Raw genomic sequence first — 27,710 nt, forward strand, 5'->3', positions numbered from 1 at the left:
TACTTTCCTTAGTAATAAAGGTTAAGAGTAAAAGCATATGCTACAGTACATCTTCATTAAAGAAATCACCTATGAGTCTTTTAATTATTAAGGTAGAAGAGATTGAGAGCATGAAAAAAAGTTACTATCAAAGAGAGTTCAAGAGTAAATTAATATGAGTATACAGTGACTGACAGGGACTTATTTCTGGAATTGAAAGCTAGTTTAACACAAAAAAATAATGTAAATACATCACACACTGACAAAATGAAAGATAAAAAAACACTGCCATGTCAACTGCTGTAAAGGCATATAACAAAACTCAATATTCTTTTTCATGGTAAACATACTCAGCAGATGAGGAATACAGACTACTTCAACTTATGAAAGCAATACATGAAATGACCACTACTAAGTTCTAGATACTGTTGGCAGGAATGTCAAATAGTGAAGTTAATATAGAAAACAATACCATGGTTCTTCAGAAATCTGAAAACAGAATTACCATATAATCTATCCATTCTACTTCTGGGTACATAATCAAAAGCAGAGTCTTAAAGAGATTATTATACACTCATATCCATAGGAGCATGAGCCATAATATTCAAAATAGGGAAGAAAGTCAAGAGGCCATTGATGGATAAAGTGAAAAACAAAATGTGGGACATACATACAATGAAATACTATGCAGCCTTAAAAAGGAAGAAATTTGGCAAAATATGATAACATGGATGAACCTTAAGAAATTGTAAATGAAAGAAACTGTCCCTTTGAGATAAGAAATTGTCCATGAGATAATAAAAACCAAAGAGAGTAAGAACTAACGAGTCTGTGTGTTTTCCAAAATAACTTAAAGGAGAGAATAGGTTAGATTGTAAGTGAAATAGCACATAGCTAAACTTAATGTTTAATTTCATGTTATTACTTCAGAAATTTTACTGTTGTCATTAGAGTAGTAATATAATCATCAAGAACACAAGATTCTGAAGCCATGCTACTTAGTTCAAATACTTAGTTCAATACTAGTTCTTTCATAACCAAACTCATTATAATTTAGCCTTGTTATTTATAAAATAAGAACTGACATATTTATAACAATGCCTGATATTATATAATGTTAAGTGAAATAAACCTGGATTTACCATGGTTTTGTTAAACCAAGCAAAAGTTCCTGAGAGCTTGTTATGTGTACAAAGAGCAAATACCACATAAACGTGTTAGTTTTTAATCAATCAATAAATGTAAGAACCAATCAACTACAGAGATATCAGCATTTTATCTATTATTAGAGACTCTCCACATATTGCCAACAACATCACCCTCAAGGCAGAAAAAGAATCTGAGCTTCCTTTGATAAGCTAAATTTCAAGAGAAGAGCTGACCTGGTTCTGACACTAGTGAGAAAGATATGGGTAAAATATACTTTCATCATACTGATAATCAATTACTTTGCAGCAAAATGTCTATTTACTAGCAGCAGGAGATGAAACTTAATTAAAAACATGAATTTGGAAATCTCTGAATGTATGAATTAAGAATTAAATTTTAACCTCAAGGACTTCTTAATGTTTTGGGCAAATAATATCAGTCACATTTTTAAAAGTTCAAATGGTCTTTTTTTTTTTTTTGGCCAGTCCTGGGCCTTGGACTCAGGGCCTGAGCACTGTCCCTGGCTTCTTTTTGCTCAAGGCTAGCACTCTGCCACTTGAGCCACAGCGCCACTTCTGGCCGTTTTCTGTATATGTGGTGCTGGGGAATCGAACCCAGGGCCTCATGTATACAAGGCAGGCTCTCTTGCCACTAGGCCATATCCCCAGCCCTCAAATGGTCTTAAACAAGAGTACAAGATAGATTATTCACATATCAATTTTATACAGAATAAAATAAAAGTTAACAGTAATGGGAACAGAAAGAAAAGATAAATGCATACTATATGGCAACATAAAATAAAAAAGATCTAGTAAGGAACCAAAGACAAAGAAGTAGGCAGCGGGGTTTTAGCTTAATGATAAGAGAAAGGGGCTTGCATTAACAATAAAAAAAAAAATTCCTTTGAACCCAGTTTTAGACAGTGGTACCTAAAAAATATGTTCTAGTTAGACAAATAAATGTATTTGTGGGAAGGGGAATACAGAGGAGGTATTATATATATAAACTATTACAGAGTAATTAAAGGAAAACATTGCTCAAGTAAAAGTATAACCTTTATATTGCAGATAAGATCATTTTAATTCATAACACCCATGTCACTTTGATAATATATGTATGTATGTATGTGTGTATGCATATATATATATATATATTTAAAAAGCAGATTAGTAATGCCCTTGGACAAAGATGACATGCAAACTGACAAAATATTCAAATATTCAAAGTCAGTCTAACCTATTAAATCTGATTAGATATTACAGCATTATAGACAATATCAAGTGAATGTTCAGCCAAAATTTACTGGGGATCTTTGTGCCAAAAACTGTCCTGGACAATGAGTGTAAATGATTAACAAGGCAAGATACAGCCTCACACATACCTTTTATTCAGTGACTCATGCTAAGCCATGATTAATCTAAAGACTTCAGGCTCATCAATCTTAAATTTTGTTATTCAAGGTACAGCATGTTTCCATTATCAGACATTATCAAAATTACTATTTATTTCCTATTACTATATTACATACTACTATACTATGTATACTACAATATAACTGCTATTATATATTATATACTATTAACGCAAGTTCAAGATGTAACATAATTAATATACTCTTAAGTAGCCAAATTTTTTGGTAAGATTCTTGTCATTAACAGTAAACTGTTCACTAATGGTATTAAATCTTATTTAAGAATAAGCAAAAATCAGGTATGGTTGTACACACTTGTAATTCCAGAATATGGAGGCAGACACAGGAGAACTCTTGACAAGTTCAAGGTTGTTTAACTCAGGCTACAGTGAATTCCAGGCATGGGCTACAAAATGAGATTCTTGTTGAGAAAGAGACAGACAGACAGAGACAGAGACAGAGACAGAGACAGAGAGAGACAGAGACAGAACGAAGGGGAAGGGAGGGAAGGAGGGGAGGGAATGCAAGGTTGACATGGGAAGGGAAGGGAGGAGAAGTAAAGAGAAAGGAGATGAGAGGGAAGGGAGAAAAGAGGCCAAAATCTCTGATAAAAAACAGCATCAATATTGAGCAAAATTGTTCCCAATACTCTTTGGGCAATATTAATAAAGAAAAAATCAATGTGTGAGAAAGGAAGATTTAATATTGATGACTATCAGATGTCTCTCAAGTTAGAAGCCTCATAAACCTAACTGACACCTAACACTGTAACTGATGTCCTGAGCTGTCCAAAGCTCAATGAACAGCTCAATGGATTATATCAGCTCTTGTTCTCTCCAAATATTTTTTATTTAAAAAATATTTTTTGTGGGCTTGGGAAGGTGGCTTAGTGACAGAGTGCTTGCCTAGCATGCATGAAGCCCTGGGTTCAATTCCTCAGCACCACATACACAGAAAAAGCCAGAAGTAGCACTGTGGCTCAACTGGTAAAGCACTAGCCTTGAGCAAAAAGAAGCTCAGGGACAGTGCTCATGCCCTGAGTTCAGGCCCCAGGACTAGCAATAAATAAGTAAATAAATAATAAAAAATTTTGCTGCTTTGAGGTTGAACTTAGAATCTCATACTTGCTCAGCTGGCACTCTACCATTTGAGCCACACTCTAGCCCATTATTTTGCTAGTTACTTTGAAAAGAGTCTCATGGATTTTTCTGTCCCAGCTGGCTTTTAACTATAATCCTCCAGATCTCAGCCCCCTAAGTAGCTAGGATTAAAAACATGAGCCACCATCACCTGCTATCCTTTTTCTTCACAGTTCCTATTTGTGAATATAGCACCAGTGCCTGGGATAGAAAAATTAATCAACCTTAATTCTGTTCTTTCTCTCCCATTCTACTGTAACTGATAATCAATTTTGTTGTCTAAATCTCTCTCAAATCCTCCCACATCTAACCTCACTATTGTCACTCTAAGATCAGCCAACATCTTCCATTTATGAACTGAGTAGCCTAAATACAATCTAGCTTGCCCTGTGATCTGTTTTTCACATTTTCACTAAGTTCTTTTGCTAAACACAGAATGGTCAGGGTGTAGCTCAAGAGTATATGAGGCCCTAGGTTCAATATCCAGCACCACAAAACAAAACACCTAGAGATCATCCCGTTCTCATATTTAATTTCATTCAATGGCTTCTCATTATTCTACTAAGCCAAACTCAAAATGGCTAAGATCCTCAATAAAATGGCTCCAGTCTCATTCACTAGTCTTATCTCTTGACACTAGTCACCACTAACATTTACATCCCAGGTTGAACTTTATGCTAAAAAAAAAAAAAAACACAAAAAACTATTTCACTTCCACTAACTTTGCCTTTCTCTTACCTCTCTCATCCTTTGTGTATGCCGTTTCTTTTGCCAACAGTCCTTCCCCAAAATTTTATGTCATAAATAGTCTCTCCACATTTTAGTTCATCACTTCTTGGAGGCCTTGTAATATTCCCCTTAAGTCATTCCACAAAAAATGTATTGAATGTCTACTATGAATAGTTATGGGTACCTGGATACATATTAATAAAATGTGCAGTATTCTTGCCTTCCAAGAAGAGCAGAGGCCAAATCACAACACTAATCACACAGGTGACTGCAATTACACATTTTTGTCATATTACCTCGTAAGACTAGTATCAAGTTATTACAACATCAACTATAGTAGCCAATTCATAAGCACTGAATCAATAAAAAATTAAGGAAATAATGAGCACAGATCATGTGACAGAGAGGTACCTGGTCCTCAGCTGAGCTAGAAGACCCTAAGTGGCTTCAATACCAGTTATAATATACATAAGACTAAAGTTCTAGCTCTGTCTGAAGTTATCCACTTGGCCTAAGTCATTTATTTCCTAACCTCATACCGCTAAATGCAATACTGAAATAGGTAACTTAATGATCAGTAAAGGACTTGCACGGTATTATTTTATTTCTCAACAGACTCAAAAGCAGAGTTGTTAATTAAAAAGGTTGAAAAAAATGGAAACAAATAGAGCTAATAGTGAATTCCTATACTAAAAACATAAACTTTAGTGCATTTACAAAAATATCAATAAATTCAACAAAATGAATGTTCAGTTAAATGAAACTCTTCTATGAAATAATTTCTAAAAATGAAAACGAAAACTTTAGTTCATGCCTCTTCTGATCCTATTTTCCCAGTCAATATTTTCTCCAATCAAAACCCTGTCCTTTAGGGCTCAATTCAGATGAGGAGGAGAACCTAAAACATATATATATATATATATATATATATATATATATATATATAATTTTTTTTTCTTTTTTTTGCCAGTCCTGGGCCTTGGACTCAGAGCCTAAGCACTGTCCCTGGCTTCCTTTTGCTCAAGGCTAGCACTCTGCTACTTGAGCCACAGCGCCACTTCTGGCCATTTTCTGTATATGTGGTGCTGGGGAATCGAACCCAGGGCCTCATGTATACGAGGCAAGCTCTCTTGTCACTAGGCCATATCCCCAGCCCTAAAACAGATTTATCTATAGATCTCTGAAGAGAAAACCCAGTCTAAAACATTGCAGACATGTAAATCAAGTAGTTTTAAGGTTACAATTCTCTGATCCTCAAACCAACAAGAAATATAAGCACACTGCATATCCAAGATGAAATTTTTAAAAAAACCAAATACAGAAATATTTGGTAATAATCTAAGAAAATCCTTACAGTGAGACAGAAGGAACAGCTGAGATGGGGTCAATGGCCAATTCTGTATTCAGCCTTCATGGCAGACATGGCACTGAGGAAAAGGAACAAATTGATCCCAGTGGGGAAGAGCCTCCTCTTGCTTTGGACTTGCTAGAGGGCAATCAAATTTCAGGCATAAAAATCCCAGATGATTACAATAGCCAACCCAATGAGCCACATTTCAAATATAGAAGAAAAAAACTAGGCAAAATGGTCTAAAATTTGAAGTGCTTCATTTTTTTAGAAAGTACATTATTTAAATATTACATATTTTTGTGATGTAACAAAATTTCCAAAAATACTTTTCAGCAAGTAACAAGCTTCCTAAACCATAGTAATAAAAAATGCTATCACAGTTCCAAGCTATTCCTTAATTTCTTCCTTCATCATTTTTATCTTCAAGAAATGAGTTTACTTCACTTTTTATATGTGACCAATTTTCCTCATCTTCTGTTAACGTAAGTTCAACACATCTCTTTAAATGTTGATATTAAAGAACTAGCAAAAACCCACAAAGAAAATAGCAACAAATATTTCAATATCCACAGACTACATTTATGCCTTTATTGGAAATAATAATCAAAATCAATCAATGGGACACCCAGTCTTACTTAAGGTTTGACAATGGAACTATGACCAGACATTTTATTTCAATTGGACTAAAAGATGAATACTGCTTCCAGAATGCTCGTATTGGCTCTTTCCAGTAGCAAACTACAAGTGAAACTGCAATGCCAATATCTCCTTTCAGTAAGAATTATTTAACACTCACTGAAGGCATACAGCAGCCCAAGCAATATGCTAAGAGAAATAAGAGAAATGAATGGTGTCTACTTTCAACAAACTCATAGTCAATTATAAAGAAGACAACTTACTGTAGTATGACCAAGCCTGCCGCACAGCTCATGAGATAATCCTTGAAATAACAGACTATATATGCTGACAAGAAAGTCAAAGGGTACTGGCAATTGAGGAAGCAGAATATAGGGGGAACTGTAACAACACATACTTAGGCACATTAAACCATAAGTATTAAACATCATACTAGTTTATTCATACGGTTTGAGCATGTTGGCATGGCCACAATGAAATCATTGTACTATATAACAGGTCTACATTTTATTCTGCTTGTGGCTGAGGACAATGGAAAGGTCTTCAAAATAAGGTAGTAGAAAAAAGTTGGCAAGTGGGGCCAGAGTTTGGAGAACACAGTACAACTACAGACAGAATATATAAACAATTAATGGGAAACTAATACATTAAAGTATCACTCCGCAATAATAAAATAAAACTATAAATAAATTCATAATATGGATAAAAAAACATTGAAAAGCTGCCAGATATTAAGAGTACATACTTTTAAATTTTACACACATAAAGCTTGAGAATGTGAAAAGTAAACCATGCTGACACAACTTCTCAAGGGAAGGCTATTGGATCAGGAAAGAAAAAGCACAAAAAAAATTTGGAGGGGCTGAGAATATGGCCTAGTGGCAAGAGTGCTTGCCTCCTACACATGAAGCTCTCGGTTCAATTCCCCAGCACCACATATATGGAAAACGGCCAGAAGGGGCGCTGTGGCTCAGGTGGCAGAGTGCTAGCCTTGAGCGGGAAGAAGCCAGGGAAGGTGCTCAGGCCCTGAGTCCAAGACCCAGGACTGTCCCCCTCCCCCCCCAAAAAAATTTTTTTTGGAGTAACAAAATTCTGTGCACAATCTAGGTGGTGATAACATATGTGAACATATACATAAACAATCATTCAGCCTTATTCTTTTATGTTTTACATGTTACCGTATGTATATATGAAGAAAAAAGAACTCATACATATTTGTGGTAGTTTCAAGTAAGTCAACCTGTATTAAATAAAAGCACTATCAAACTGCTAAGTAACCAAAACAAAGGTTCTAACAGGTTGCTAAATCTTCAATCTTCAACTAGCAAACAAAAATCTCTATCAAAGTTTAAAGTACAAATCCAGCCTTTTCTCTACTTCACAAGTTTTATAGGCACATATTCTTTATAATAATAAATATAAAAATAAGATACTGGTTAGGGCCCAGTGCCTATAATCCTAGCTACCCAGGGACTGAGATCTGAGGATGGCAGTTCAAAGCAGAATCAGGCAGACAAGTCCCTGAGACTCTTATCTCCAATTAACAACTAAAAAGCCAGAAGTGGAGCTTTGGCTCAAGTGGTAAAGCACTAGCCTTGAGCAAAAAAGCTCAGGGACAGTGTCCAGGCTCTGAGTTCAAGCCCTAGAACAAGCACAAAAACAAAACAAGTAAGTAAACTCTTCCTGAAGAAAATGAAAGTTTACCATTAACCAAAATAAAATAATTTTTCTACATAGCAATATCTACCACAAAAGAGATTATAGTACTATAATAATAAGGGCTAAGAAGCACTTAATAGAATCTACAATACCAATATGGCAAATCTAAAATTACCACTAGTGTTATTACTACACTAGTAATAAAAGGAAAATTTTGCTTGAAAGTAGGCCTAAATCACTAAAATTACATTTCACTGCACACTACTGAATTATAGTGCTTTGCATCCTAGTCATAAAAAATAAATAAATAAAGCCAGGTATGCTACTTGGGAGGTAGGGGACAGAAAGATCACAATTTGAAGCTGGTCTGGGAAAAAGTTATCCAGACACTTCTCAGAAACAAACCTGGTGTGACAATATACACCAGCTACTTGGGAGGCAGATTTGTGGTCTGAAGCTTACCAAGCAAGGGTACAAGACTATCAGAAACAAATTACAGCAAAAGAGTTAGGGGCATGGCTCAAGCTGTAGAGTGCTTGTCCTGAGTTCAACCTCCAGGAAGATCGCCATTAAAACAAAAGAAACAAAAGACCAAAATAAAATTAACCAATTTCTGACAATAAAACATGGTGATATTAGAAAGACTAATTTAATTGTAATTTTATCAATGTATTTTTTATTTGATTTATATTCCAAACCATTATTCACTAATTAGAAACATATTTTTAGCATTTCTACATCTTATAATTATTACAGAAAAGTACTTTCCTGAGGAAAAAAGGGAGGAGGTAACAAGTTGGATAAGAAACGTACTCACTGCCTTACATATGAAACTGTAAGCCCTCTGTACATCACTTCAACAATAAAGAAATGAAAAAAAGTACTTTCATATACCAGACCAAAAATTAGAGTTTGTCACAATCCAGTTTTTTGAGTTAATGGTCTTTAGAAGCTAATCAGAACATTACATTAGAAAAGTCCTTCAGCAGATATATCCACAGGAAAAAAAATTTAAATGTATAGTTATGAACACTGTATTAACAGAAACAAGTCCTAACTTGGAAAATTTTGTTAACAGAAAAATGAAGTAAAATTTATGCAAATGAAGACTGCTCATATACTGCATCAACTAAGGAGAGCAATGAAGCAGTTGCACAAATCTTGTACTAAACTGGCAAGTTCAGTTACATCAACTATATCATCTAACATACTAGTCATTAGAAATTTGTATGTTATAAATAACTTTAATACAAAAGGACAGCCAAGAATTTAATTCCATAATCCCAAATTGTTTTTTTTACTTCTATCAAATTGACTGAACTTTGTCTAAACGTTAATGCATACTAAAACATGTATTGAATCTTCTCTGACTCTAAACTTGAAGTCACATATTTAAAACATAAGTTTATTTCTAACTTGTAATATTCAACGAAACAGTCCTCTACTTACCTAGATTTTGTCTTATTAACATCTCGCTGCAAGAACAATCTCATCCGATATTAAATCAAGCCTGAAAGAATACATGTAAAAATCCATCATTTAGTTTTCAGTTTGGGGTATGAATTCTTACATCTATAAATACACTATTCTTTTAAAGTATAACTTACAAGCCAAATATTTTCTTGATAAAACATCTGATAAAGTGTTCAACTAAATTATGAACATTTTAACTTACAAGAAACTACTGGTAACCCTACTACCATTTTAAGGAACAATAATATGTTTAAATGAGAAACACTGCAGATCTCATTGAAAACTGTTACAGCAACTTCCTTTGCTTTATTTAAAAATATTAGCACTGTAATTCTCTTAAAAATTTTATAATTTCTTTTCATTAATTTTACTATTTGGCAATGACAGTAGTTAACATTTGTGAGGAATTGGTTCAAAAACCCACAAAGGTATTAAAATCCATAGGTGGAAAAGTCCCTTATACAAAACAGTCTTTGCTCTATATACGTGCATATCATCTCTAGATTAGCCTAATACTATGCAAATAGATATTATATTTTTAGAAATCACCAAGAAAGGACACATCTGTACATGTTTTGTATGGCCACAATTTTTTCAATCCAGGGTTGATTAAACCATGGATGTACAACCCACGGATAGGAAAGGATGGCCATATTTATTAATATAACATACTCCTAGGTCAATGTTTATCTAATATTATATTCATACCAAAAATATACAAAAAACTGAAGACACAATATGGGTCAGTGACCTAAAAGACGTATACAACAACTACTAGTAGTAATAATATCTAACACTAATTACATACTTACAAAATGCTAAGGGCCATTATTCTAATGAATAGCATATTTTGATACTCTCCTGCTTTGATTTACCCTTCAATCTAGTATATATAACTCCTTCAATAATCTACTGAAAATGTTCTTGCCAAAAACCATATTGTTACACTACCAATTTCACAAATTCTGAAAATTCAGTTCAACTTACCCAAATCCTACACATCTCCTTCTCCTACCTGAAGCAGCCTATTATTCTGAATTCTCTATGCTCACAGAATGGCACCACCATAATTACTTCAATTCTCAACCTAATTTACTGTAACTGTTCTAAAATGTATACTATCTACACTATACTATAAACTGTTTTAAAACTTATTACTATCACCTCAAATCTGTCTTTCCCAAAGCTATAAGTAATCATTTTACAGTGGTTATCTTGAATATACCCATCAGCGTTTTCATTCATTGAATATTTACACTATACTAAACTAAACCTCAGGGAGCCTGTGGCTCCCTGGTTTCATATCTTTCCACGTAGTGAGCTCTATCTACCTATCTCTTTACTTTTGGTAATGCCGTTTTACATTATAACAATACTGTAATAATATTCCTTTAATATTTCATACCAGTCACAGTGGTAGAGCCTAATTTGTTTCAACTGTGTAAAAAATTCCTGTTAAGTTATAAGTTACTGTAGTAACAAAATCTGAAATCATTGTGTATTTTCTCTATTATAAACTGTGGACATTGAAGACAAGAATGTTCATTTGTTTCTTTTCAGCACATGTGAGGTAAATGAAGAAATTTACATTTTTCTTTTGTATCTAAAACTGTATTTGAAATATAGAAGGTAAACAAATAAAACAGAGGCTTCTTAATTTACATCTGAAAAGCCTTGAAATATCTGGTTCATTAGTTCATCAACAACTGACAAAAATCAGACCAGTGCAATAATCTGTTGAGTGAATTTTTAAAAAATTGTGATTATTCGTACCAGAATTTTTTCTAAGCATTTCCATTCCTAAAAAAGAAACTGTGAACAAGAAAATCTACACTAATTTAAGTACTAGTCTTATGAAGAAAAGGTAAGAAAGACAAATATAATTTTAGTACTGTTAATGATTTAGCTGGGGGCTGGTGGCTTATACCTGTAATTCTAGCTACTCAGGAGGCTAAGATCTGAGGACCATGGTTCAAAGCCACCCAAGTCAAACAAATCTGTGAGACTCTTATTTCCAATTAACCAGCAAAAACCTGGAAGTGGAACTCCTTATGGCACAAGTGGTAGCATGCCAGCCTTGAGAAAAAATAAGCTAAGCAACAGCACTAATGGCAAGTTGAAGCCCTAGTACCAGCAGGTCCTCTTGTAAGTATGATAAGCTAACCACCAAAGATATCCACATCCTAATTCTTGAATTCTGTTATAGTCAGATGGAGAGGTCTTTGCAAATGCAATTAGTAAAATGTGAGGGGGAGAGATTATCCTGGATTATCTGGGTGGGCCCTAAATGCAAGCACACATAACCTTATAAGAAGGTAACAGGAAATCTGACTATACATAAAACAGAAAGACAATTCATAAAGATTTGAAAATGCTGGTCTCAAAAACTGGAAGTTTATGGCCAGAGCCAGAAATACCAGCTACTAAGCTTAAGAAGAAGGAATGCATATTCCTCCTCTAGAGCATCCAGAGGAAGAATAGTTTTGCCAAACACCTGGATTTGGGTCCTATAATAATTATTTCAGACTTCAAGTTCTCAAGAAAATGAATTAGTAGCATCTCTACATTTGATGTATAATGAACTGAACAACTATATTCCTCCCTCTAAAATTCATATATTGAAGCCAAACTAAATTTGACAGTACTTGGAGAAAGGAGAAGACAAACAAATTACATGAGGTCATAGGATGAGGCCATAACCGAATATCATTGGTGTCCTTATGGCAGGCACACACAGAAGAAAGGCTATCTTCGATGAGAGAGATCTCAGGAGAAAATAAAGTCTGCACATAAATCAGGAAGTTCCAACCTTCAGAACTATGAACAAATTTTTGTTATTTCAGACATCTATTCTGGGGCACTTTAGTTTGGTAGCCTGAATAGAGTAGTACACAAATGACATACATGGTTACACAACCATGTACATGTATTTAACCATACACTTAAGTTCCTTACAATGATAATTTTTGCTGTGTACACTAGTTAAAAAACACAAAAATATATAGGAGCACCACACATATACATAAAACAACAAACTTTAACTTCAATTGCTTAACTTTTTTTATCTTGCTCTGCTAATGATTATACCCTAAACTCTGAAGAAACAACTATATTTGTCCACCAAAAACCAAGCCAGCACATATAAAATTTTAATTTTATTCTTAGTTAACAAATAGTAATTATTTACACGTTTATAGGGTAAAATGTGATGGATTTATATTGTGGCATAATTAAATTATATTAAGAAATTTATCATTTCACAGGCTCTATGTGGGGGGGGAGAGAGGAAGAGAAGGAAGAGGAAGGAGAGAAAAAAAGCTAAGATCTATTAAGTGGACTAAAGACTTAAAGAGAGACTTCTCTGAAAAGGAAATAAGAAAACATGGTACATATACACAATGAAATTCTATGCTTATATCAGAAAGAACAACATTGCCCTATTTGTAAGGAAATGGAAAGGCTTGGAAAAAAATCATACTATGTGAAGTGAGTCAGATCTAAAGAAACATAAGACTCTATGGTTTCCCTCACTAGATCACAATAGCTCAATAGCTATGTACATATGAACACATAAGATGATACTAAGGGAAATGAACTCCAAGTAATGGAAACAAGTGGTTTACCATTGTTGTTATTTTCTTTCTTTTTTTTTTTTTTTGCCAGTCCTGGGCCTTGAACTCAGGGCCTGAGCACTGTGCCGGGCTTCTGTTTTTGCTCAAAGCTAGCACTCTACCACGTGAGCCACAGCGCCACTTCTGGCCTTTTCCATATATGTGGTGCTGAGGAATTGAACCCAGGGCTTCAGGTATACGAGGCAAGCACTCTCGTCACTAGGCCATATTCCCAGCCATTGTTGTTATTTTCAACATACAATATAAAATTATGCCTTTTTCTTTTGTCTTTCTTCCCCAACCCTGATGTCTCTGTAACTGATCCTGGCACCCTGAGTATTGTATATACATTTATCGGAACTAGGGAAGGGAAGGGGAACATCAAAATGGAGAAGCAAAGGGTAAAAGGTGAACCAATGCAACAGCAATACTTACAGACAATATACTATAAACCAACTGTACAACAAGGGGGGCGGGGCAGGAGGGAACTGGGGAGGAGAGCAGGTGGGAGAAAACTGAGGTAACAAGTTTGACAAGAAATGTACTCACTGCCTTGTTATGAATGAAACTGTAAGCCCTCTGAACATCACTTTCACAATAAATGCATAATAGGTAAATAAAGTTAGTTTTAATGGAAATAAAAGAATGGTCAACAGACACATGAAGAAATGCTCAACATCTCTGACCATAAAAGAAATGCAAATCAAAACATTGAAGGCCGGGTGCTGGTGGCTCATGCCTGTAATCCTAGCTACTCAGGAGGCTAGATCTGAGGACTGTGGCTCAAAGTCAGCCTGGGCAGGAAAGTCCATGAGTCTCTTATCTTCAATTATCCACCAGAAAACTGCAAGTGGCGCTGTGGCTCTCAAGTGACCCAAGGGGACACTACTGCACTGTTGGTGGGAATGCAAACTTGTCCAACCACTCTGGAAAGCAGTATGCAGGTTCCTCAAAAGACTAAACATAGAGCTCCCCTATGACCCAACAATCCCACTCCCAGGCATTTACCCAAATGGCCACAACCAGCACAACCATGTTCACTGCAGCATTATGTCTCATAGCTAAGATAAGGAACCAACCCAGACGCCCCTCAGTAAATGAATGGATCAAGAAGATGCAGTATATATACACAATGGAGTTCTATGACATTATCCCATTCATAAGGAAATGGAAAGACCTGGAAAAAATTTTATTAAGTAAGCCAAACCCAAAGTAAAGTCGGTTGCATGGTTTCCCTCATTTGTAAGAACTAGAATGTGTCTATGATATTCTTAATGGGATTCTCAACCACCTAATTGCCTAATACATAGGATCATATATTATGAAGTATATCAACATGAACTACAAGATATGGAAACAAGAGGTGCTTAGTATGGCCTTGTGTGTAGCTTTTAATTCTTTTTATTTTCTCTTTCATCTCTCTTATTTTTCTGTACCTTGTGTCTTGTATATTAAATTATTCAACTAAGGAAAGGGAAAGGGAACCACAGAAATAGCAGGTCAAAGGACAAGCTAATGCAACAATGACACTTACTTGACACTAGGTTGGATATCAACCTTACAACTTGGAGGGGGAGAAAGGTAGGGAGGGATAAGTGGGAGAAAATAAGGGATGGGGTAACATTGTTTAATAACAAGTGTAATCGTTACCTTACTTATGCAACTATAATCCCCTAGCTCATCACCATACCAGTAAGTATTTTTATTTAAAAAAAAGATCTAATCTTAGCAATTTAGGCAAATGTTCTTCCATTTGAGCCACAGCCCAGGTCCTAGTCTTATCAATTTTGAAATACGCAATACATTATTTATTACTGATACTATTCTGTGCAATAGACTATGCAAGCTTCTTTCTTCTAATAACACGTCATTCTCTTTAATCAGTTTCACTGCCTGTCTACAGCTAGCCTAAGGTAAACACTCCTCTCTCCACTTATATGAGATTCAAATTTTTTTAAATTTTATTTTTATTTGGGGGGGGTGGTCATGGGGCTTGAACTCAGGGCTTAGGTGCTTTCCTTGAGCTTTTTCACCCAAAGCTAGCACTCTACCACTTTGAACCACAGGGCCACTTCCAGGGTTTTTTTTTCCCCCTGGTGGTTAATTGGAAATAACACTCTCAGAGACTTTTCTGCCCCGCTGGCTTTGAACCACAGCCCTCAGATCTCAGCCTCCTGAGTAGCTAGGATTGCAGGCATGAGCCACCAAAGCCCAACTAAGATTCTTCATAAGTTATGCAGTGTTATCTCAGATGACACAATTTCCTTCTCAACTGTAACAGTATTTCATTGTACAAGTACACATTTTCTTTACCCAATTATCTGAAGACAGGCAGTTGGGCTGCTCCCATGACAAATATCGTAAACACGGCTGCAGGAACACAGGAGTGCAGGTATCCCTTTTATATACTAACTCCAATTCTTCTGGAAATATACCCAGAAGTGGGATTCCTGGATCATATTGGCAATTCTATCCCAATTTTTTTTTATATAATAACTCTAGTAATTTACATCTCTACCACCAGTGCATAGGGCTTCCCTTTTCTCTATACCATTATCAACATGTTTTCTTTCAGCTTTTTGGGGAAGAGGAAGGGAACGGTATTGGAGCTTGAACTCAGGGCCTAGGTGCTCTCTCTTTGGTTTTACTTTTTTCTTTTTTTTTGCTCCAGGCTGGTGTTTTACCACTTGAACCACAGCTCCACTTTTGGCTATTTAGTAGTTAATTGGAGATAAAAGTCTCACTAACTTTCCTGTCCAAGCTGGCTTGGAACCATGATCCTCAGATCTCAGCTTCCTGAGTAGGTTTGTATTACAGGCGTGGGCCACCAGTGCCCACCTAAAATGTTTTTAAATTTTAATTCTTTGTTATTATTATAAAGATGATGCACAGAGGGGTTACAGTTACATAAGTCAGGTAATGAGTACATTTCTTTTTGGATGTCACCCATTCCCTCTAAAACATGTATTTTAAAGATTATACAAGGATATTTGATAGAAAGTACTTTTAAATCCATACCTTCAAAGTATGATACAATTGGAATCTAACAGGATTGGGGATATGGCCTAGTGGCAAGAGTGTTTGCCTCGTATACATGAGGCCCTGGGTTCAATTCCCTAGCACCACATATACAGAAAATGGCCAGAAGTGGCACTGAGGCTCAAGTGGCAGAGTGCTAGCCTTGAGCAAAAAGAAGCCATGGACAGTGCTCAGGCCCTGACCCAGGCCCAAACCCCAGGACTGGCCAAAAAAAAAGTCAACTACATTTGAAATCTAACTAATAACTAGGAAGGGGTCCCAGAAAAGAGAACACTCAAAAACAGTTGATCAACTAGTTTTACCTTAGCAGGATTTTAACTCTATCATGAAAACAACAGACAAATTCCAACAAAGTCCTACAATATATCTGAACAATACCATTTATTGAAACAAATTTCAGTAAATGGAAACACGAGTTTTGTTATTTGTTTTTGCTTTTGGGTTTGTCTTTTTAGGGTAGACAAAAGGGGTGCAGAAAGGGAGGGAGGAATGGTGAACAAATGCAGTCATGGTTTTCAAAATATTCTATGTGGGAAATGAACTATGCAACTTGTGGGCAGGTACAGGAGGGAGGAGCTGGGGGAAAGCAAAGGAAGGGGTGACACTGTCCAAAAAATAATTGTACTCATTACTTGCCTTATGAAATGCTAAGCCTTCTATACAACACCTTTAAAAAATCTGTAAAATTATATTTTTAAAAATAGTGTTAAGATCATCAAAATAAAGCCATGAGGAGAAAGGAGAAAAAGGGCTAAATGTAATGTGCTATTATGGAACAAAAAAAGGATGCTAAATTTAAAAAGCAAAAACAAAACACCAGCTAAGGAAATCTAGGTCAGGTGATAGTGGCTCAAAACTATAATGCTAGTTAGTCAAGAGATTGAGATCTGGAGGACCAAGGTTCAAAGGCAGCCTTGGCGGAAAAGTTTGAGATTACTTGGCGGAAAAGTTTGAGATTAAATCTCCAAATTAACCAGCAAAGAGCTGGACTGGAGGTGTGGCTCAAGTGGTAAAGTGCCAGTGGAGCTAGCTCAGCAAGTGTTAAGACTAAATTCAAACCCTGGTAGTATAGCATACATGTCTATACACACACACACACACACACACACACGCATGCACATACACATATTTCCTACTAAGAAAATCTGAATCAACTGGTTTTAGCTAGTATTTTGACAGCACTGGTTCACTAATTCCAACGAATGTATCAAAATAATGAAATATATTAGCATTGAGGAAAAATAAGGAAACATAAGAACCTTATACTATACTCAAATTTTCTGTAAATTTACAATGTTTAGAGTAATGCTTTTTAATTTTCTTAAATACATTGAAGAAACAAAAGTATTTTAGAAAATGAAACAGTAATATTTCAGAAAAGGCTTCAAAGTAAAATTAAGAATTTCATATATGTGTAGAAATGAAACACCTCACCTTTATTTAAAATAAATAGTGAGTAGGGTTTGAGTCAAGTTCTCACCATGTAGCTCAAAGCTGGCTTCAAACTCATGATCTTCCTGCCTCCATGTCCTTAATACTGGGATTACAGTAATCCTAAACAGTATGTCCAAACAGTTCATTCTTAACAAAAATAGTGGGTCAGAAACTAAACTACTTGGGAATTTAGAAAATGGATGGGTACAAATGAAAATGAAACAATATACCAAAGTTTATGGTATACAACAAAAGCAGTACTAAGAGTGAAGTTTACAGTAATAAAAGCTTACATTGAAAGAAAAGCCAATGCAAATCAACAACCTAAATTTACATTTCAAGGAACAACAACAACAAAAAAATAATCAAACCAAAAGTTAGCTCTATGGAGAATCTATCAAACACTTAAAGAACTGACACTAAGCACCTTCAAATTCTTCCAAAGAATTAAAAAGAAATACTTCAAATTAATTCTATGAGGTCAACATTATCCTGACTACAAAACCAGACAGGAAAAAAAAAAAACCTGCAAGAAGAAAACTATGGTTCAGTAACTTTGATAAATGATGCAAAAATCCTCAAAAAAAATTACCAAAATAAATCCAACAGCATTTTAAAAGGATTATACACAATGGCCAAAAGCGTATTACTCTTGGAAGGCAAGGATAATTCAACATACAAAAGCAATCAATCACATTAAAATATGAAGGGGGGAAATCATATCACTATCTGTTGATGCACAAAAAAATAAACTATAACACCATTTTTATCATAAAAGCACTTAACCCTATAAAAATAGAAGGAAATGACCTTAACATAATGAAAAGCCCATAAGTTAGGCAAAAATATTCACTTATTTTTATATATTCAAGTTTTTCTTCTATGAAAGAAAAAAGGCAAATATGCCCACTATTTCAATTCAAAACAATACTAGAAGTTCTAACCACAACTTGGCATTCACAATTTGGAAAAGAAAAAGTAAAATTATCTGTTTACAGATGATATAATCTTACATGAAGAACACCCTAAGTATTCCACACAAAAAAGAGCTAAGAAATAAATTCAATAAAACAACATAAATTCAACAAAAATGACCAATCCAGAAAAAAAGGAAATAATTTAGTAAAAATAAAATACTTAGGAATTAACCAAGAAAATGAAATAATTGTACTACAAGAATTTATTTACTGAAATAAAGACATGAAAAAACAGAGATATACCCCATATTCATGGATTCAAATACTTAATATAGTTAAAATGTCAATACTACCCAAAGTAATCTACAGATCAATGCAATCACTATCCACATCCCATTAGTTTTTTTGTGAACAGAAAAACCATCCTTAAATTCACATGAAATTTCAAGGGACCCAAAAACTCCTAGGAGAAAAGAATTCCTGGATATGACACTAAAGGACAACAAAAGCAAATACTAACAAACAGGACTATATCAAACTTTAAAACTTCTGAACATCAATGGAAACGGTCAACAGAGTAAAATAACAACGTACAGAATGGAAAGAAATATTTGTAAATCATGTATCTGATAAGGAGTTAGTATTCAACATATCAATGTCTCATCCTCAACAACAAACAAATGACCTAATTTTAAAACTAAGCAACTTCTAAAACAATTTTAGATTTTAAAATAATTTTCCAAAGACAAGTATAAAATAAAATGACAAAGTTTAAAAGTTCTACAGATGAGTATAAAATAAGCTGGAGTATGACAAAACCACAATGAGATTATTCCTCATTAGGATAACCACTATAAAGTATACATACACACATGCACACCCACACACATATTCACATGCATACACACACATAGCAGAAAATGAAATATTGGTAGGTTGTAGAGAAACTGGAAACCTTACTGCATTGGCAATGAGAATATAGAATAGTATAACCCTTATGGAAGACACTATGGCAATTCAAAATATTTAATACAATCATACAGACTGGTTTTGAACCATAATCCTCTGGATCTTTGGCCCCGAGTAACTAGGATCACAGTATCTTTATTTACAATATCTACAATATGGAGGAAATCCCACTGTTCACCAATGGATAAATGGATCAAGGAAATGTAGTACTGTATACACATGATGGAATATTATACAGTCTTTCAAAAATAAGAAAATCTTGTCATATACAACATTTTTACTCTTTTTTTTTTTATTAATGCCAGTCCTGGGGCTTGAACTTAGGGACTAGGTGTTTCTTTCTTTCTTTTTTTTTTTTTTTTTTGGCCAGTCCTGGGGCTTGGACTCAGGGCCTGAGCACTGTCCCTGGCTTCTTTTTGCTCAAGGCTAACACTCTGCCACTTGAGCCACAGCGCCACTTCTGGCCATTTTCTGTGTATGTGGTGCTGGGGAATTGAACCCAGGGCCTCATGAATACGAGGCAGGCACTCTAGCCACTAGGCCATATCCCCAGCCCGACTAGGTGTTTCTTGAATCTTATTTTGCTCAAGGTTATCATCACTGTAAAGTGATGTAAAGTGACAAGACCCACTTTCCTGCTCCTCTTTGAACCAAGATTCTCTGATCTCAACCTACTGAACAGCTAGGATTTACAGGTGTAAGCCATCAGTACCCAACTTAATTTTTATAAAACACTCTACATTTCGTTACAAATCTTTCAAACTCAGAAATATATGTAAATTGGGAAAAATCATTTTTGCAAGTAATGTCATTTCAATTTTTGGTGAAAATTTGTTCCTAGACAGAATCAAACCACATATTAAAATGTTAGGGTTTCCCTCAAACCTACAAAAACTGCTATACAGCAATCTCCTCCTATTTTCATACTATTGTCTCTATTTTTGTTAGTGTTATTCTTGTTTGTCCTGTAGGAAAAATTCTTTTTTTTTTTTTTTTGGCCAGTCCTGGGCCTTGGACTCAGGGCCTAAGCACTGTCCCTGGCTTCTTCCTGCTCAAGGCTAGCACTTTGCCACTTGAGCCACAGCGCCGCTTCTGGCCATTTTCTGTATATGTGGTGCTGGGGAATCGAACCTAGGGCCTCGGGTATACCAAGGCAGGCACTCTTGCCACTAGGCTATATCCCCAGCCCTGGAAAAATTCTTAACTATTAAAGTAGCACTGGTTCTAGGCACTTAGATGGAGTGAAAAACAAGTGAGCCCTGCGATAATCAGAATAGCTTGGCTTCCTTGCAATAGAAATTGCTTCATAGATAGGAATTTAGCACATCAAATGGAAGATCTCAAATCCTCAGGAAAAACTACTGAGAAAATATAGTCTTCAGTCAAAACAACAGCGTAAGAATAATATAGATAAGAGTACCAAGTGGACATTTTGGCCCCCCCCCAAAAAAAGAGAACATATTTAGGAATGAAGCCATCACAAAAGAAATCCAGACCAAGAAATAGATACATCATTCTAACATTATCATATCCACCTACCAATCCAAACATGCTAGGCCTTCAATAATTTCCATAACGACGTAATAGGTAATCATCAATACTCCCACTGAATCCTACTAGTGAACAAAATACTGATAACTATCCAGTTGAAGACAAGAAAGCTAACACAACAATAATAATCAACCATAAGTCCAAGAAAGTGGAAATGTGCAAACATGACTCAGCATGAGAATCCAGCATGAGAATCTAGCATGAGAATGCAAACATGAATCTAGCATGAGAATCTAACATGAGGATGCCAATACAGACCTAGGAGACCAATGTATGTGCAGGTCTACGCACTTGCCCAGGAAAAAAGACCTGAGAATACCTCTAAATGTTCATCAAGGTCTGTGAGGCTCTGAATAAGCAGAGTAAGGAGACTTGTAAACTTCCTGAGTGTTGAAGATATTACAAAGATCCTCAACAAAGACTGGGAAACTTACGGGATTCAGGCATTTAAGAAATCTGTCCAATCACTAGTTAACCACTAAGCCTGAGCAGTGACAATTCAATGGCCACATGTTGTTTCCATATAAAAATCAGGAAGCTATTGAGAAATTCACAAAATAACTCATATAAATTAAATCACAAAAATCCTCTACACATTAAATATACCAAATCCAAAAACTTGAAATCCAATGCTCAAGCGAAAACTTTAAATACTTCAAAATCCAAAAACTCTGAAATCTGCAACACTTCTGGTTCCAAGCATTTCAGCTAAGGGATACTCAACCTGCAGTCCCCTCCCCTCCCACACCCACCACCCTCAAGACCTCTAAATCCATCTGTCCTTCTGTCTCAGTCTTCTCAAATGATTACTCTTCAAAAGTGAGGCAATCTTCCTGGGAATTCTCCAGTCACCACTTGTATGGAATCCAGTCTCCTGGATCTTTCCTCTTTGTGTTTATTCTGCCACTTTGATAAGAGTCTATAACTTTAATGACTTCCTGAGGCCCAGGGCATTTCAGGTAAATATTCTACCTCAAACTTTCCATTTTTATACATAGTCCGATACTTAGCAGCTTAGTACAGTCATTTTAGAATGGCTTGGAAATAACTTTCCTCCAGAATTTGAAGGCACTTTTCCATGCTGATTTATAATCACACTTAAGGGATTGCAGGATTTTCCCTTTATTTCTGGTGTCTGAAATTTCACTATGTGGTTCTTTTCTTGAATTAATATGCAAAGTATTCAATGGTCATTTGTTAATGGAAACTTCGTGTTTTATGCAATTACTCTTAACTTCCTCTACCATTTTCTCCCATTCTATACTGACTTTTCATATGTTGGGTTTGTGTGTTCTAATTTTCTTATTTTTCTCCCACTTTATTATCCTTTTTTTTTTTAAATCAGTCATGGGGGCTTGCTCAAGGCTAGCACTCTACCACTTTGAGTACCACTTCCAGTTTTCTGGTGGTTAATTGGAGATAAGTCTCATGGACTTTTCTGCCTGTAATCATCAGATCTCAGCCTCCTGAGTAGCTAGGATTACAGGTATGAGCCACCGGCACCCAGCTTATCATCACTTTTTTGTCCTTTGTGTCCTTTTTTAACCTTATTTCTCAACCTTCTATTAAGACTATTTACCAGGCACCAGTGGCTCATGCCTGTAATCCTACTACTAAGAAAGCTGAGCTCTGAGGATTAAGGTTCAAAGCCAGCCCAGGCAAGGAAGTCCCTGAGACTCTCATCTTCAATTAACCACCAAAAAGTCAGGAGTGAAGCTGTGGTAGAGGGCTAGCCTTGAGTACAAAAGCTCAGGGACAACACCCAGGCCCTGAGTTCAAAGTTCTAGGACCAGCACCAAAAAAATAAGAATTAAAAGAAAATCTAAATTTCCTCTTACCATAAATTTCTAAGAGCTCTGACTTGTCAAATAACCATTGCTTTTCTTATGATAGATTCCAAAAGACCTCATTTAATAAATTTAGTTTTACTGATGTTTCTACTGCCTTCTCTCATATTGGACTTATTCCTCAGATAGTCTCAAAATATGTTAGAGCAAGATACTGATTTTAAAAAGTTGCTTTAGAAACTATGAAAAGAAACAAGGAAACCTGTTAGGAAATGGTGGGTTGGGAGGAGGAGACGAAGGGGACAAGGGAATACAGTATATGTAGAGAAAGAGTCCTCCATATAACTAATATAAAGCTAATAAAATTTTTTGAGAGAAAAAATAAACCATTGCTTAGAGATTTGGGGGGTAGGTGTCACTATAGTACGAGCAATCTGAGCCAATGACTTGATAAGTCCTCATGCTACCAATTGGGTTTAGTTTTGTTTCTTCTCTCCTCAGTCTGCTTTGTAAGACTGATGGGTTTTCTGGGCTCATTTCTGGGGCAAGATCCTGACAGCCAAGATTCTCAGAACTGGGAGGGGAAAAGGTTAATTTCCAGTTTAACATGTAGATTTCTGTTCAGTTCTCCCTGACTTCACGTGGCTGCCTTCACCTGAGCTATGCCTAGTGTTTGCAAGAGGTCCTCCAATTGAATGCATAGGAAGAAACCTTTTCCTAGCCCCATAACTGATACTTGTTATATACACTTTTAGGCAATTCTTTTTTTTTCTAATTTTTATTATCAAACTTATGTACAGAGAGGTTACAGTTTCATATGTTAGGCATTGGATACATTTCTTGTACTGTTTGTTACCTTGTCCCTCCTCCCCCTTTCCCCCCAAGGGGTGTTCAGTTCACTTACACCAAACAGTTTTGCAAGTATTGCTTTTGAAGTTGTCTTTTTGTACCCTGTGTCTCTCGATTTTGGTATTCCCTTTCAATTTCCTAGTTCTAATACCAGTATACAGGGTTTCCAATATACTCAGATAAGAATACAGAGATGGTGTAGGTACAACCACAGGAAGGTGATACAAGAACATCATCAATAATAGAAGCTACAGATACACATGGGACATTGAAAGTAGTTACAACTATGATATAACAATCGTTTCCATAACATGGAGTTCATTTCACTAAGCATCATCTTATGTGTTCATAAGGGTATAGCTACTGGGCTCTTGTGATCCTCTGCTATGACTTGCCTAAACCTGTACTAATTATTCCCAACAAGGGAGACCATAGAGTCCATGTTTCTTTGGGTCTGGTTCACTTCACTTAGTATAGTTTTTTCCAAGTCCTTCCATTTCCTTACAAATGGGGCAATGTCATTCTTTCTGATAGAGGCATAAAATTCCATTGTATATATGTACCACATTTTCCTGATCCATTCGTCTACTGAGGGGCATCTGGGTTGGTTCCAGATTCTCGCTATGACAAATTGTGCTGCGATGAACATTGCTGTGCTGGTGGCTTTACTGTGATTTTGTTTGTGGTCTTTTGGATAGATACCCAAAAGTGGGGCTGCTGGGTCATAGGGGAGTTCTATATTTAGCCTTCTGAGGAATCTCCATACTACTTGCCAGAGTGGCTGAACCAGTTTACATTCCCACCAACAATGAAGTAGGGTTCCCTTTTGGCCACATCCCCTCCAACAATTGTTATTGTTAGTTTTCTTGATATGACATTCTTACCGGGATGAGATGGAACCTCAATGTTGTTTTGATTTGCATTTCTTTTACGGCCAGTGATGTAGAGCACTTTTTCATATGTCTCTTGGCCATTCTCATTTCCTCATCAGAGCAGTCTCTTTGTAAGTCTTTAGCCCACTTGATGAGGGGGCTATTGGTTCTTTGTGGTTTTGTTTTGGAGGAAGGTAATTTAAGGAAGGTAATTTTTTTAGTTCTGCATATATTTTAGATATGAGGCCTTTGTCCGTTGAATGGCCGGTAAAGATCTTCTCCCAGTCTGTAGGCTTTCTGTTTATCTTGCGAGCTATGTCCTTTGCCGTGCAGAAGCTCTGCAGTTTGATGCAGTCCCATTTGTCCAACCTCTTTCATTTGTAGCCTTTCTGGGTCTTTGTTAAGGAAGTTCAGTCCTGCGCCAATGAGCCCAAGTGTCTCTCCTACTCCTTCCTTTAGTGTTTTCAGGGTGTCTGTTTTGATTTTGAGGTCTTTAATCCATTTGGAATTGATTTTGGTGCAGGGTGATATATAAGGATCTAGTTTTAGTCTGTTGCATGTGTTGAGCCAGTTTTGCCAGCACCATTTGTTAAAGAGGCTATCTTTCTTCCAAACTATTGTTTTAGCTCCTTTATCAAAGATTAAGTAGGCGTAGTTCTGTGGGTTCATTTCTGGGTCTTCAATTCTGTTCCATTGGTCTTCAGGCCTGTTCCGGTGCCAATACCAAGCTGTTTTTATTACTATAGCTTTATAATACAGCTTGAAGTTGGGTATTATAATTCCTCCAGCACTGTTCTTTCTGCTTAGGATTGTTTTTGCTATTCTAGGTCTTTTATTGTTCCATATGAATTTCTGGATTGCTTCCTCTATTTCATTAAAAAATGGTGTTGGGATATTAATGGGTATTGCATTGAATTTGTAGATAGCCTCTTTGGCAATATTGCCATTTTGATTATATTAATCCTCCCAATCCAGGAGCATGGGAGGTTTTTCCATTTCCTTAGTTCTGACTTAATTTTGTTTTTCAAGCTTTTAAAGTTCTCATCAAAGAGGTCTTTCACTTCTTTGGTTAAGGTTATTCCTAGGTATTTTATGTTTTTGGGGGCTATTGCAAAAGGAGTTGCTTTCCTGATTTCAGCCTCGGTCTTCGGGTCATTAGCACAGAGAAAGGCCGTTGATTTTTGAGGGTTTATTTTATATCCTGCAACTTTGCCAAAGTTTTGGATCAGCTCTAGTAGCTTGGGGGTAGAGTCTATGGGGTTCTTTAGGTATAGGATCATGTCATCTGCGAAGAGAGCAAGTTTAACTTCATCTTTTCCTATTTGGATCCCCTTTATATTTTCTTCTTGCCTAATTGTTCTGGCTAGGAATTCTAGTACTATGTTGAAGAGCAGGGGAGAGAGTGGACATCCCTGCCTTGTTCCTGATTTTAAAGGGAATGGCTTTAGTTTTCCACCATTTAGAGTTATGCTTGCTGTTGGTTTGTCATAAACTGCCTTGATTATATTCAGGAATGTTCCCTGGAATCCCAGATTTTCCAGGGCTTTTAGCATAACTTTTAGGCAATTCTTCCTAAGGCACTCAGTCACCAATTTCTGAAGTAATTCGTTTCAACATGAACAATCCTAAACCAATTCTAAGCCTTTCTCACTGATAGAAGAAGTCAGCTTTTTCTACAAAGTTAGTTACTAACACTTATTTTCCTGCTACTCAGGTTTTCCTTCTGTGATGACATTTCTGGTTTTCTTTGTCCTTGAGATTCTATGCCTTTTTTTTTGGTTTACCTTTTCTTTTTTTGGTGCTGGTCCCAGGGCTTGAGCACTGTCCCTGAGGTATTTTTTTGCTCAAGACTAGTGCTCAACCACTTGAAGCACAGCTCCACTTTCTGGCTGTTTAGTGATTAATTGGAGATAAGAGTCTTGTGGACTATACTGCCCAGCAGGCTTCAAACCCTGATCCTCAGAGTAGCCTCCTGAAAAGAGCCACCAGTGCCTGGCCTCTTTTTCTTCCTTTTAAAAAAGCATCATGGGGGGCTGGGGATATGGCCTAGTGGCAAGAGTGCTTGCCTCGTATACATAAGGCCCTGGGTTCAATTCCCCAGCACCACATATACAGAAAACGGCCAGAAGTGGCGCTGTGGCTCAAGTGGCAGAGTGCTAGCCTTGAGCAAAAAGAAGCCAGGGACAGTGCTCAGGCCCTGAGTCCAAGCCCCAGGACTGGCCAAAAAAAAAAAACGAAAAAAAAAAAAAAAGTATCATGGGGCTGGGAATATGGCTTAGCAGTGGAGTGCTTGCCTTGCATGCATGAAGCCCTGGGTTAGATTCCTCAGCATCACATAAACTGAAAAAGTCAGAAGTGGTTCTGCAGCTTGGTAGAGTGCTAGCCTTGAGCAAAAAGAAGCCATGGACAGTGGTCAGGCCCTGAGTCCAAGTCCCAGGACCAGCAAGAAAAAAAAAAGCATCATAATTCTAGTGGGAAGTTGATGGCTAAGTAGATGGCTACTAAACCCATGTTTAAATGAACAGTCTCAGTTTAGATGTACCATGTCCTCATTGCTGCTCATTAATTGTATAATGCTTGAGACACAAGCAGGACACAGGGTTTTAAGTCCAAGAAGTTTCTATTATTTTGGTTTAGCATCAATTTTTATTTCATTACAGTACAATACTGACTTACACTACTCTTACATGAAGTTCAAATTCTCTGAAACCTTATAACTTTAAAAAAGATCACAGAAATAAAAAGAATGTATATCCTTTATTCAAAACAAAGCTTGATATGTCTTATTAAATAAAGCATACTATTCAAACCATTACTGCCTTAATTTTTGTTTATTTGATAAACAAAACTGTGAAAGGTGAATAAAAATCTAAAAAGACTGGTATGGCTATAATCCCAGCTATTTGGGAGGTGGAGAATTATTGTGTGAGGACAGCCTGGGGAAAGTTAGCAGGAGACCACAGCTGAGAAAGAAACCAAATACAAATAACTGATGGCATGGTTCAGGTAACAAAGTTCTTGTCTAGCAAAAGCAATGTCCTGATTTCAACCCCTAGTACTGCAAACAAATAAACTGGTGTTAGCTACTTCTCTAAAGATGCTCTACTATTTATTTTCAAAGCTATTTGTTAATCACACAAAATTCAAGCCTGATT

General features: G+C 36.2%; 1 protein-coding gene and 1 long non-coding RNA gene across 8 annotated transcripts in view; one reads left to right on the forward strand and one right to left on the reverse strand.

Annotated features, from left to right (window-relative positions):
• Znf644 (zinc finger protein 644) overlaps nt 1–27,710 on the reverse strand; it is an 84,414-nt gene that overhangs the window by 43,509 nt on the left and 13,195 nt on the right. For 6 of the 7 annotated variants that reach the window (XR_007211673.1, XM_048351949.1, XM_048351945.1 and 3 more), the window contains exon 2: nt 9,503–9,563. The exons of the other annotated variant lie outside the window; for it this stretch is intronic. Coding sequence is in view for 5 of the 6 variants with exons in the window: in XM_048351945.1 (XP_048207902.1) it covers nt 9,503–9,546 (44 nt within the window). In the remaining variant the exon portion in view is untranslated. The remainder of the gene's footprint in view (nt 1–9,502; nt 9,564–27,710) is intronic. 7 annotated transcript variants of the gene reach the window in all.
• Nucleotides 1,840–27,379, forward strand: LOC125355535. The gene is made up of 3 exons (XR_007211674.1): nt 1,840–1,868; nt 14,715–14,718; nt 27,170–27,379. It is a non-coding gene; the product is annotated as an uncharacterized LOC125355535 (long non-coding RNA).

Source organism: Perognathus longimembris, chromosome 7 (genome assembly GCF_023159225.1).
Source record: "Perognathus longimembris pacificus isolate PPM17 chromosome 7, ASM2315922v1, whole genome shotgun sequence".
In the NCBI taxonomy this organism is placed as follows: domain Eukaryota; kingdom Metazoa; phylum Chordata; class Mammalia; order Rodentia; family Heteromyidae; genus Perognathus; species Perognathus longimembris.